The sequence below is a fragment of the Zonotrichia leucophrys genome, chromosome 20, assembly GCF_028769735.1.
Source record: "Zonotrichia leucophrys gambelii isolate GWCS_2022_RI chromosome 20, RI_Zleu_2.0, whole genome shotgun sequence".
Lineage (NCBI taxonomy): Eukaryota > Metazoa > Chordata > Aves > Passeriformes > Passerellidae > Zonotrichia > Zonotrichia leucophrys.
In genome coordinates, this window is record NC_088189.1 from 9,115,575 (window position 1) to 9,127,784 (window position 12,210).

The 12,210-nt window shown below is 56.5% G+C and overlaps 1 protein-coding gene across 1 annotated transcript in view; it reads left to right on the plus strand.

Annotated features, from left to right (window-relative positions):
* RBPJL (recombination signal binding protein for immunoglobulin kappa J region like) overlaps window positions 1-3,548 on the plus strand; it is a 20,906-nt gene extending 17,358 nt beyond the window's left edge. Inside the window, exons 8-12 of the mRNA XM_064730088.1 lie at window positions 314-423; window positions 1,411-1,551; window positions 2,192-2,347; window positions 2,535-2,638; window positions 3,024-3,548. Of these exons, the coding sequence (XP_064586158.1) occupies window positions 314-423; window positions 1,411-1,551; window positions 2,192-2,347; window positions 2,535-2,638; window positions 3,024-3,297 (785 nt within the window). The 3' untranslated portion in view covers window positions 3,298-3,548. The remainder of the gene's footprint in view (window positions 1-313; window positions 424-1,410; window positions 1,552-2,191; window positions 2,348-2,534; window positions 2,639-3,023) is intronic.
* Window positions 3,549-12,210: the final 8,662 nt, after the last annotated feature.

A 12,210-nucleotide genomic window follows, 5' to 3' on the forward strand; every position in this document is an offset into this window, starting at 1 on the left:
TCCTGGTGCATCTCTGGACGTTTCCCACTGGCTTTGAGGGCACAGGGGTTGTGACCAGGGCTGTACTGGTCTGGAGGTTTACAAATCCAAGCAAGGGATTGCCTTGAAGAGTCCAGAGCCCAACAGTATTCCTGCCCTGCAAGGTGCTGCATCCCCATCCTGCTCTCCCGGGCTGGGCTCCCCGGGAATGATGCTCTCTCCAAGCATCATTCCCTATGAGCCCAGGTAAGACAGCAGCAGGAGCAGGCCCAGACCTTTGCCCAGCTGGGTTAACCAGCTCCCTGGGCTGACTCTGCCTCTCCCTCCCGGGCAGCCGACGAGCGCTGCAGCCGCAGCGAGTTCCCCCTGCGGGAAGGGTACATCCGCTACGGCTCCGTGGTCCAGCTGGTCTGCACGGCCACCGGCGTCACCCTGCCGCCCCTGGTGAGCCCCTCACACCCTGGTGAGCCCCTGGTGAGCCCCTCACACCCTGGTGAGCCCCTGGTGAGCCCCCCACACCTTGGTGAGCCCCTGGTGAGCCCCCCACACCCTGCTGCCCCTGGTGAGCCCCCCCACACCCTGGTGAGCCCCTGGTGAGCCCCCCACACCCTGCTGCCCCTGGTGAGCCCCCCACACTCTGGTGAGCCCCTCACACCCTGGTGAGCCCCTGGTGAGCCCCCCACACCCTGCCACCCCTGGTGAGCCTCTCACACCCTGCCGCCCCTGGTGAGCCCCTCCACACCCTGGTGAACCCTGGTGAGCCCCTCACACCCTGGTGAGCCCCTCACACCCTGCCGCCCCTGGCAAACTCCTCATCCTGCCACCCCTGGTGAGCTCTGTGTCTGCAGTGCCAGAGCACAGAGCCGCCCACACCACGGCTCCGAGTGGTGGGGCCGTGCCGAGCATCCGTGCTGGGGATTGATGCTGGGGATTCACGCCAGGGATCCATGCTGGGGATCCGTGATGGGGATCCATGATGGGGATCCATGCCGAGAATCCCTGCTGGGGATCCATGCCAAGATCCACACCAGAGATCCATACTGGAGATCCACACCAGGGATCCGTACTGGGGATCCACACTGGGGATCTGTGCCAAGATCCACACCAGAGATCCATGCTGGAGATCCACACCAGGGATCCATACTGGGGATCTGTGCCAGGTTCCACACCAGGGATCCATGCTGGGGATCTGTGCTGGGATCCACACCAGGGATCCATGCTGGAGATCCATGCCAGGATCCACACCAGGGATCCATGCCAGGGATCCATGCCAGGATCCACACCAGGGATCCATGCTGGAGATCCATGCCAGGGATCCGTGCCAGGATCCACACCAGGGATCCATGCCAGGGATCCGTGCCAGGATCCATGCCAGGGATCCATGCCAGGATCCACACCATGGATCCATGCCGGTGATGCTGCTGCCCACAGATCATCCGGAAGGTGATGAAGCAGTACGCCATGCTGGACGTGGATGAGCCCATCTCCCAGCTGCACAAGTGTGCCTTCCAGCTGCAGGGCAGTGACCGCATGTACCTGTGCCTCTCCACAGACAAGGTGATCCAGTTCCAGGTATGGCAGTGCAGGAGCAGGGTGCTTGCTGCCGTCTCTCCAAGCTCCTGTGTTGCTTCAGGCTGGGGACCATAGCATTGGGAGGAGTCTTGCATCCAAACTCAGGGCATAATCATGGCAAAGCTTTAGTGGGGACGCTGGAACTGAGGTCTTTGAAAGGAATCACAATTCCCATTTCCCCATGAGCAAAGCAGTCATTTGCTGGAACCAAGATGCTGAGGGTAGAAGCCAGGCATCCCATCCCCATTCCCCACCACCTCCCCTGCAACAGTAATCGTAGCTCAGCTATTCATCCCCCTAGCCTTCTCAGCCTCAGAACTAATACTCTTACATCACATTCAAAGCCACCCTCATCCCCACTCTCATCCTCATCACACAATGAGGAAACCAACCAGAACACCTGAACGCTGGCATTTACTTCCTATTTTATGCACTTGCCAGCTCACTCTCACTACTAATTGCTATCTTCCACCTGCACAACCAAACTGGTACACTACACTTCCCAATACTCAAACTCTCACATCCTACATTAAACTCTTCTTGATCGGGCCTGCCTGCAAGCCTAGCTCTTCTACTAGCCTTCATAGTTAAGGCCCTCCTATACAGCCTGACATATTTGGAGCTCTGACACTCTCCACAGGCATCTCCCTGCCCAAAGGAAGCCAACAGGGAGCTGCTGAACGACGGCTCATGCTGGACCATCATCAGCACAGAGACGGTGGAGTACACGTTCAGCGAGAGCCTGGCGTGCATCCGCGAGCCCGTCAGCCCCGTGCCCCTCATCGCTGCCCTGCAGGTGGGCACAGCCCCGGGCTGCCCCTCCCTGTCACCTGCCTGCCTCGTGCCTCCTCCTCCTGAGCCCTTCTCGCCCTGTGGCACCTCCCATTCTCAAGTGGGAATGAGATGCACAGGCAGAGCAACCTGTGGGCGAAGCAGTCTGGCTTCATAACCCACCCAGCCCTGCCACACTCTGCCTGTCACAGCTCACAGGTGGTGGCGACGTGGCCATGCTGGAGGTGCAGGGGGAGTATTTCCATGCACACCTCAAGGTCTGGTTCGGAGATGTGGAAGCAGAGACCATGTACAGGTAAGGTGGAAAGGGGAGCTGAAGGCAGGGAACAGCAGCCAGGAGTGGGCTGTGCTGGGCAGGTTTGGGAAGGATGTGGCTGCAGACACTGGGGACAAGGACACTTGCAGGAGCAAGGAAAGGCAGGAATGAGTCTGGTGCCTGCTCTCTGCCCTGGCTGCAGCCTGGGCATAGCCATGGGTGGGGAACAACAGGGATTTCAGGGAACTGCAAACAACCAAGCAGCCTTGGCAGAGAGGAATGAAAGACTGGGAGGAGAGAGGGAACTGGGTGGAGGCTTCACACTGAGCTCCAGGATGGAGGAGAAGTGCAGTCACTCAGTGCTGGCTGCTCCTGCATGGGATCTTCCCTGGTTAACGCACATTTTCCTCTCCTGCACTGACAGGAGCCCCAAGTCCCTGGTGTGTGTGGTCCCTGATGTCTCTGCCTTCGGCAGCGACTGGAGGTGGCTGCGCTATCCCATCACAGTCCCGCTCCTGCTCATCAGGGACGACGGCCTCATCTACTCCAGCTCCTTCACATTCACCTACACCCCAGAGCAGAGCTGCGTCCCAGGGCAGCAGGTCCTCTCTGATGTTCCCCAGGACTCAGACAAATTACTGGACAGCATCCACCAGGAGTTCACCAGGACCAACTTCCACCTCTTCATGCAGACCTAGCAGGCTGGGCTGGAACAGGCTTGGCCTCCCTGCTGGCCTAGGGAAGGGGAACACTCCTGCAGGGGACATCTCCATGCTGGAGGGGCTCATCCAGGGCTTGGGGTGGCCCTGCCAAAGGGTTCTCCCCGCTCACTGAACACACACCATGCTCCTGTGATTTACTGATTTATCTCTTTCTCACAGCAGCATCTCACACTGCTGAGATCTCACATGAGAGCATCAATAAATCAGGCTTGAAGGACTCTTCACTGATTCAATTGCCTTTTGACTGACTTGCATGATTTACCTGCATGCTGGCACAGAGCACCACAGCTCCCTCAGCATCCCCAGGCCATATATTCAAAGTCCAGGAGGGACAGGGATAATGCCCAAATGCGACCTTAAGTGTTACTGATCCATACCAGGAATCCCTGCATCGCTGCTGAGCTTTTCAGCTCAGCAGGAGCTGCTTCCCAGCAGCCAAATACCCAGCACCAGATGTTTTGGTTTTTTATTGGAGGCCCAAATGGGGTTATTTAAGAAGGAAAAGGGAAAAAGAGAGAAAAAACTTCAGTGTGAAACCCAGCTCCTCCCTAGCTGGCGTGGCTCTGCCAAGCTCTGTTGTTTTATGCAATTAGACACACTGCTGGCATCAGCAGCAAACTGCTGATCTGGATGCCATAAAAAGCAGCCAGCTTTCCTGGAGCTGGACATGAGCATTTTGCAGAGTGGGCGTTAAAGGCTTTATTTAGATCTCCGTGGCATCCAAAGGCCCATGGTGTACCTGGAAACCTTCTGGTTTGGCAGTCCTGAGCTGGGGTTTGAAACAGCCCAGCAGGCAGACTACAGTGGCAGCCAACCCACCCTAACCTGGGGGCAGGAGAGCAGGGGAAGCACAGCCCCCATGGCCTGCAGCACCCCAGCATGCACTCATGGGCAGCACCTGGGTCACCTCTGTGTTCTCTGTGATCTGGAATGTCTCAGATGCAGCACTGCCCTGTGTGCAGTCCATCCTCAGCCTCGTTGTGTGCCCCCCATGCCTCACTGTGCCTCCAGGTGCTGAATTTGGGGCTGCAGAGGGCTCACAGCCTCACACCAGCCAGCAGGAGATGCTCAGGCATGCCTGGATCTTGGCCTCCCCCCTCTGCAGCTTGTTCCTGTCCCTGGCTCCCATGGGGGCACCAGAGCTTGGGTCTCATCATCCTCACCCAGGGCTTCCCAGGGAGCAGCACCTCCCTAAACTCCACCAGGAGATGGGGTTCATTCTTCCTCAAAACAGGAACCTCACTGAGGGCAAAAAGCTCAGACATATCTCTGCATCTGGAGCTGCTGTGGAAAACTGGGAGAATGTTACAGCCTGTGCCAACAGCCAAGGGCTGGTGGAGGAAGAGGCTGGAGGACAGAAGAAGGGTGATCACATGGAGATCCACAAGGGATCCAAAAGCAAGTTCCTCCAGCAGGAGGCAAGGTCCTAATGTGCTCATTAGGTGTTGGGAGCAGTGCTACAAGACTCTGCTGCTCCCATTTCTGGAAAATGCTCAAATATCTTACACAGCTCTGGGGGCACTGGGGGCTTCCCCTGTGCTGCTGCTGGGCCACCTCATCAGCCCACACTTACCATGCCCTGCACTCACGTCCCCAGCAAATCCACCCCAGCCCTAATGCACTGAGGGTGAAATGCAAGAAAATACTTTAATGAACCCAAACAGAGGATGCCCCACATTTCCCCCAACAGCATTTCCTTCCCCATCTGCTCAGTGGAGGGCTGGAGGGCTGTGAAATGATGGGCTGAAGCCTTTTGGTTGCTGCCTGCATCAGGAGTGTCCAGAGCCCTCAGCTCCTCAGCCTGCTCTCCACCCTCACAGGCCAGGGCATAATTCACATTTTATGAATGGAAAGCATCCTGGGTTATATTTAGCACCAAAGGGCAAGAGGAGCACTGCTTCTTGACTTCAGGGGCTTGGAACAAGCCTGCCTTGTTATGTTTACAGCACTTTGCTGGATGGAGAGGCCAAGAAAGCTCTGAGTGGCTCATTCTTGCAGCCTGATGGATTGAGCAAACAGCCGCAGTAATTCAAGCCACATGGGGAAAGGGGAGAGGTGGCAGGGCGGGCTGGGGGAGCCTCCCGGGGCTCCTGCCTTCCCCACCGGCCTCTGCCTGCCTTTAATCTGCTTTTCACAGCGGGTCCCACGCTGGCAACGAGGAGCCGGGAGCTCCTGCAGGGGACACTCGCCTGCCACAGGAACAGATGCTCCGCATCGCGCCGGGAGCCGGGAGCGTGGCAGAGCTGTTTATTTGCATAATCGCTGATTAACACAAATGTCTCGGACAGGAGCCAGGCAGCCAGTTGCGTGTTCTCGCTCGGGAATGTCTCTGCCGGATCCCACAATAACGCAGCGTGTGTCCGGGCAGGGAGCACGGCCTGTCCCGCCGGCCCTGGCTCTGCTCTGCCCGTCTGACAGCGCTGCTCTGAGCTCTGCCAGGCAGCCAGGAACACGGCTGGGCACAAAATCGGGCATGAAAACACCTTTACTTGGCTCCAAAATTTAGAAAAAGCATCAAATGCTTAAGGGATGCACAGGATGATTCAAGTGTAGGATGTGATGCTGCATGAGCATCCCCAGGTGAGGGTGAGGCTGGAAGACGATGGGGATCTGCAGCTTCTGCCTGTCCCCAGGCAGCAGAAACACAGCTGGGTACAAAATCAGGCATGAAAACACCTTTATATGGTTCCAAGAGCTGGATTTAGGAAAAGCATTGAATGCTTTAGGGATGCACAGGATGATTCATGTGTAGAATGTGATGCTGCATGAGCCTCTCCTGGTGATAGTGAGGCTCAAAGGCAATGGGGATCCCCAGCTCTCACCAGCCCCACCACATCAAGCAGCCTCTTCAGGTCCCAGAGCAGAGCATTCCCTTTAAAAACATCGAGAAGAAAATGAAATCCTGGCTTTCCCGCCGTGACACAGCATCCCAGAGGAGCTCTCAGCCCGTGTTGGTGCCTCACTCCCTGCCCAGGCTGTGTCATTGAGCTGTTTGGAAGAAGCTGCTGCCATCTAGTGAGCCCAGCCCGGTGATCACACTGACTGCTCATCATGCCTGGCACACTGGGCACCTCCGGAGCACACCTTCTGTCCAAATCAAAGGGTTTGGCTGCTTTCTGAACAGCCCCTGCGCTGCATTTTGCCCCACATCACCCAGCAGGTTTCCCCGTGGGTTGGTTGGGTGTTTTTCAGAAAGGGAAGGGCAGCTGTGGAGGGTGGGCACTGTCCCTTCCCTGCTCACTCAGCCCAGCTGGTGACACTGCTCCTGGCACCGAGGTGGCAGCTGGGCTGAATTGCCTGTAGGACAATTTGTGACAATACCTGCAGAAAAACCAGAAAAACTTTGTTAAAGCAGGGGTTTTGCAACCCCTGAGTGCAAGGGGTGGGCGAAGGGGGAGCTGTAAAAAGTGGGGCTGTTCTGTACCAGAGGTGTTTGCCTCAGCAAGGACAGCCCCAGGGCAGGTCCCTCTGCTGTGCTGTGACTTGGTGACCTCCCTGACAGGAATGTGGCAATTCTCCAGGTTCCTGTCCATCCCCTGTGAGAAGCACAGAGTGTAGGCCAGCATCAGCAGGGAATGTGCACCAGGATGAGCAGCAGCCTGCCTCCCCTGCTCTGAGCCCTTTGCCTGGGGCTGTCCCTGCCCCACAGCCAGGCACAGCCTCCAGGAGGACCAGGGGGCCACAATCCACCCTGTTCAGTGTAAATATCTGCATCCCTGGCCTTCAGGAGCAGGGGATATGGGAATGCTGCTCTGCCCATCAGCCAGGGGAAAGGAGCAGGGAGAAATCTTTTATTGAAAGCTGCCCCCAGTGTGTTGGTGCCCAGGGCTGATACAGTGCACAAAAGGGACTCAGCCAGCCAGACTGAATCAAGGGGCCATGTTGTCATCATATTTCAAAAGTTCCATCTGTTTCACAGCTCCATCTATGATCTATTTCAATCACCTTCTCAGTGATCTCTCACGGACATCTCCTTGCAGCACTTTCTTCTTCTGCACAATACAGCCAACAAACACCAAATCTCTTCACAGCACAAACAAGAAACTGCAGTACTCTTCACAGCCAAAAACTCCAACTCTCTTCTGGGCCAGCTAACCCACTCTTTTATAGCACTCTTCCTTACTAGTCACCGCTGTGGCCTATCAAGGGCCGGCCTGTTCCTAATCTTTGGTGGTTAGTACAGCTGCAACTCTTCACGGGTGAGATTACCTTCTGCACTATCTTTATTTTCTCACATTCTATCCTCCCACAGGGCCGGCCACTGCATCACAAGGCATAAAATCCCTCTCCTACCAAGGCTGGTCCCAGCACTGCCCACACACCCCAGAGGGGTCCCTGAGCATCCCACCAAGGGCACTCCCAGCCCCAGCACACAGGGCCATAGATCTGCACAGTGCTCAGAAACCCTGGGCTGATTTTATCCTTTTTCTGACAGAGCTATAAATTACCCAGCTGGGCCTCAGGATGCAAAACTATGCTGGGGCCAAAATAAGCCAAGCTGGGTTGCTGAGGAATTACAATTACCTGCTTAAGAGGCTTCAAGCACATCAGGAACTGCTCAGGCGTGTGGCCCTGCTGGCCAGGCTCTGAAATAAACCCAAACAGCAGCAAGGACAGAGTTAGACACCCATGGGTGCCTGTGGCACCAGCAGTGCCAGGAGTGGGTGTTATTAGCCCTGAGACTGCCACGCTTCTGCGCCCAGAGCCCTGGGCACTCAGCCCTGCCCATGCAGCCAAAAAGCCTGTGGAAAATTAGGCTTGCTTTTTGTCAGTGGCTTTGGGTATTTTGCCTAAAAGCAAGCTGAAAACAAGCAAATTCCTGTCAAGTTCTGGACTCCCTGCAACTCAGGGAAGGACCAAGCCCAGGGGCCAGCAGTGTCCCAGGGGCCAGCAGTGTCCCCAAGGCTGGAGCTGGGGTTGGATGGCCTCATTAGGGTGGGGGTCAGTGCTGGCACAGCTCCCTGTGGTCAGCCCCACACTGCAGCACTGCTGGGGGCTTTGGGCATCCAGTGAGGGGGGCAGAGGAGGGGAGGGCACTGGCAATCTCCTTTCATCCTGCTCTCAAAAGAAACACATGCATAGTTTTCTCAGGATTCACTAGGGAAGGAAAGTAGCTTTTTAAACAGCTTAAATAAACAACTGGGCTTGAAAGCACGGCCCTGATTTCCATGCACTGCTGCAGGAATTGGGGTGCAGAGCAGGCAGGCAGTCACAGATCAGCACTGAGGAGGAAAGGACTGGGCACAGCTCCCTCCCCGTGAGGCCAGGGGGGATTTGGCATCAGTGGAGCTGCCAATGGAGGGGCTGAGCAGCACCCCTGGGTGCCCATGCACAGCCCCAAGGCTGTGGGGCTTGGCAGGAGCCATGGCTTTGCCCAGAGCACTGTGAGGAGCAGGCAGGACCGTGCAGTGCCATGTGTGACCGTGTTCACAGGGGTCTCAGGCTGAGGGAGGAGAGGAGGATCTGACTCCATGTTTCAGAAGGCTGATTTATTATTTTATTATATATATTACATTAAAACTATACTAAAAGAATAGAAGAAACTATTTCATCAGAAGGCTAGCTAAGAATAGAAAAGGAAGGAATGATAACAAAGGCTCTGTCTCAGGCTCTCTGCCCGAGCCAGCTGGGCTGTGATTGGCCATTAATTACAAACATCCAACATGGACCAATCACAGATGCACCTGTTGCATTCCACAGCAGCAGATAACCATTGTTTACATTTTCTTCCTGAGGCCTCTTAGCTTCTCAGGAGGAAAAATCCTAAGGAAAGGATTTTTCATAAAAGATGTCTGTGACAACCATGCATGGAGCACACTGGCACCCGGCTGCATGGTGGTGCTGCCTGCAAGAACCCCCTGCCCCACATCCTGCTAAATCAAACCTCTTGCCCTGGCTGGTGTGGGCTGGGACAGCTTAGGGGTGAAGCCCCAGCTGCCCCACTGCTGCCCCTCACCTCTGCAGCAGATTTGGCCAGAGGCAGAAGGAAAGCACTTCATAAATGAACAGCAAGAGCAGGGTGGGTGCCAAGAGGCAGGGTGGGATTTGCTCTTTGCTCTCTGCTTTGGGGTGCTCAGCAGGAGTGTGGCTGTGCAAGAGGAGCCTCCCCACTGCAGCTGTGGCTCCCAAGGAAGCTGGGGATGCACCCAGGGTTTGTTCCCAAGCCCTGCCCAGTGTCACCATCCCCCTGGGCTGTTTTTGTGGGTGTGCATGGTCACTGTCCCCTCACACCCTGCTGAGCACCGACACGTGTGTGTGCCCACAGCCCTGGGCTGTGCTGGGGGGTTTGAAGGGCTCTTTGTTCCCTGTGTAATTATACCTGAGCAGCGGAATAGGAAAGTGCTGAAAACCCCTCGCTGGACCTTTCTGACGGAGCCGGGGCCTGAGGCTACACAGTGGCTCCATTGTTCCCCTCCATGTGCGTCAAGCATCCAGACCAGCTCCTGCACCCCCCACTTCCCCAAAATAACCAGCCTGGGAGCATAAACCAGGTCTTTTCCCTCCAATACTGGGCAAAATGCCCCAAGGCACCGCCCTACCCAGGGCTGGCAGGGAGACACTGTGGCAGCAGGGGCAGGGCCCGCAGGTCAGGCGGTGCCTTTGGCGCTGGGGACACCCCCAGCACCCAGGACCTTCACAGAGCCATGGGGACATCATGGGGACATCCATGGGGGCATAAAGGGAAATCCATGGGGACATCCATGGGGACATCCATGGGACTTGTATCCATCCCTGCCCATGGCCAACCCCATGGGCGGAATGGGGCAGGGGGGAAGGCAGAGTGGGGGGGGAAAGGGGGGGAAGAAGGGAGGAAAGGGGAAAAAAGAAAACAGGAAAGGACAAACTCCTGCATCCAGCAGGATTCACCGCCATTACTGAGATCGCAGAATCCCCACCCACAGCGGGGCAGGTCGGGCAGCCTGTAACAAGCAGGGACGGCCCCTAAAGGTGCCCTTGGCAGTGAGAGCCAGGGGGAAGCCCCCTAAAGGTGCCCTTGGCTTTGGGAGCCGGGGGAAGGCCCCTAAAGGTGCCCTTGGCGGTGGGAGCCGGGGGAAGCCCCCGAAAGGTGCCCTTGGCTTTGGGAGCCCCCGGGAGCGGGGCAGAGCCGGGGGTAGCGGGGCCCTGCAGTACCGGGCGTGCCCAGGAGGCGGCAGCAGACACGCGGGGAGCGGGACGGGATAACGGGGGAGAACCGCGATAACGGGGAAAGCTGCGATAACGGGGAGATCCGGGATAACGGGGGGAACCGGGATAATGGGGGAACCAGGATAACGAGGAGGGACAGGGATAACGGGGGAAACGGGGATAACGGGGGAACCGGGATAACGGGGGAACCGGGATAACCGGGGGACAGGGATAACGGGGGAGACAAGGATAATGAGGGGAGGCGGATAAAGGGGGGAAACAGGGATAATGGGGCAGGGGGAGCAGAACCGGGATAACTGGAGTAGTCAAGATGATGGGGAGGAACCGGGATATCGGGGGGCCAGGGGATGTCACGGTGTCCTGCCACAGGGAGCCCAGCTGAGCACCTGGCTCAGCACCCAGGGGGCTGGGGAGGGTCATGGGATGCTCATGGCAAACACCACAGCTCCAGGGTGCAGGAATTGTGCCCTCCCAGACTCTGCAGGTTCCAGATGTTGGGGACAGACACAATCACCAGCACATCACTGCTGTGAGCCATTTTGGCACCTTTGGCACACAGCCCAGTGCCTCAGCTCACACTGCAAAACAAGGGACCCAAAAACCCACAAACATCACCTCAAAACCCCCTGGAAGCCATAAAGGTCAGCAAGGTTTTACCTCATTTTCCAGCTCCTGGATGTCCCTCATTCAGGGAGCACTTGGGAATGACAGACCTTCCCTGGATGCTCAATCACATCAGTACCTGGGAGGGTTCCAGCTATTTTTAAGACATAAAGATCCTCAGCCTTTTGGTTTTGAAATCAGACCAGCACTAAGAAAAACCCAAAAGTGCCACCTGTGAGGTCAGAGATGAAGACCAGGAATTGTCACAGTGCTGGTGCCTCTCAGCACACAACCAGGTACAGGCAGGCTGGCTGGAAGGGCAGGAAGGCAGATGGAGGGAATGGTGACAAATCCATCTCAGGAGCTGGGGCTCTGCAAGGACAGGCAGGCAGCCAGCCCTGTGCTCTGGGGATTTGCAGGCTGCCCGTCCAGATTGCTTTGCAAAAACAAGGCACTTCTACGCTGAGCGAGGGCAGTTTTGGAAAGTACACAGCATTCTTGCAACCAAGAGACGAAGCCCAGGAGAGAAAGAAAGGGAAAAGCTAAATAAAAAAACAACAAAAAGTGACAAACGTAGGTTGTTCCAAGCAGCAGCACTTCCAAGAAGCTGTCAGAGGCAGGAGAACACGGAGCTGGCAGGGTACGTCAGCCATGTGCTGACAAACAGCAGCTCCCATGGGCACTGCAGGGCCCTGGGAGCACAGGGCTCTGCTTTTCTTGGCACTGCAGGAGACTCTGAGAGCACCTGAGAGCACACCTGGCACAGGGCAGGCAGCAAGGAGCAGAGGAGCACGTGCTGCTCCCTCACCCTGTGTGCCAGTCCCAATTTGTTCCCTCTGTCCGTGCTAATCCAAAGCACCTGGAGCAGGAATTCCCACCAGGGAGAAGGGAATTAGATTTTCTCGAGGATGATAATCCATTTAAATGCAGCACTTGTGAGGAGCCTCAGCACTGTTCCCAGCGAGCAGCCCCTGCTCTCCCACCTGCCAGGGGAGAGGTGAGCCCTGTCCATTGAGAGCACCAAGCTGACAGAGCAGGGGAGCTTGCATGAACTGCTAGCAGATTCCTCCTGCCTGGAAGTGCAGCTGTTTAATCCCAAACAACATGAAATCACTGTGGACTTGCTCCCAGAGCAGCTGA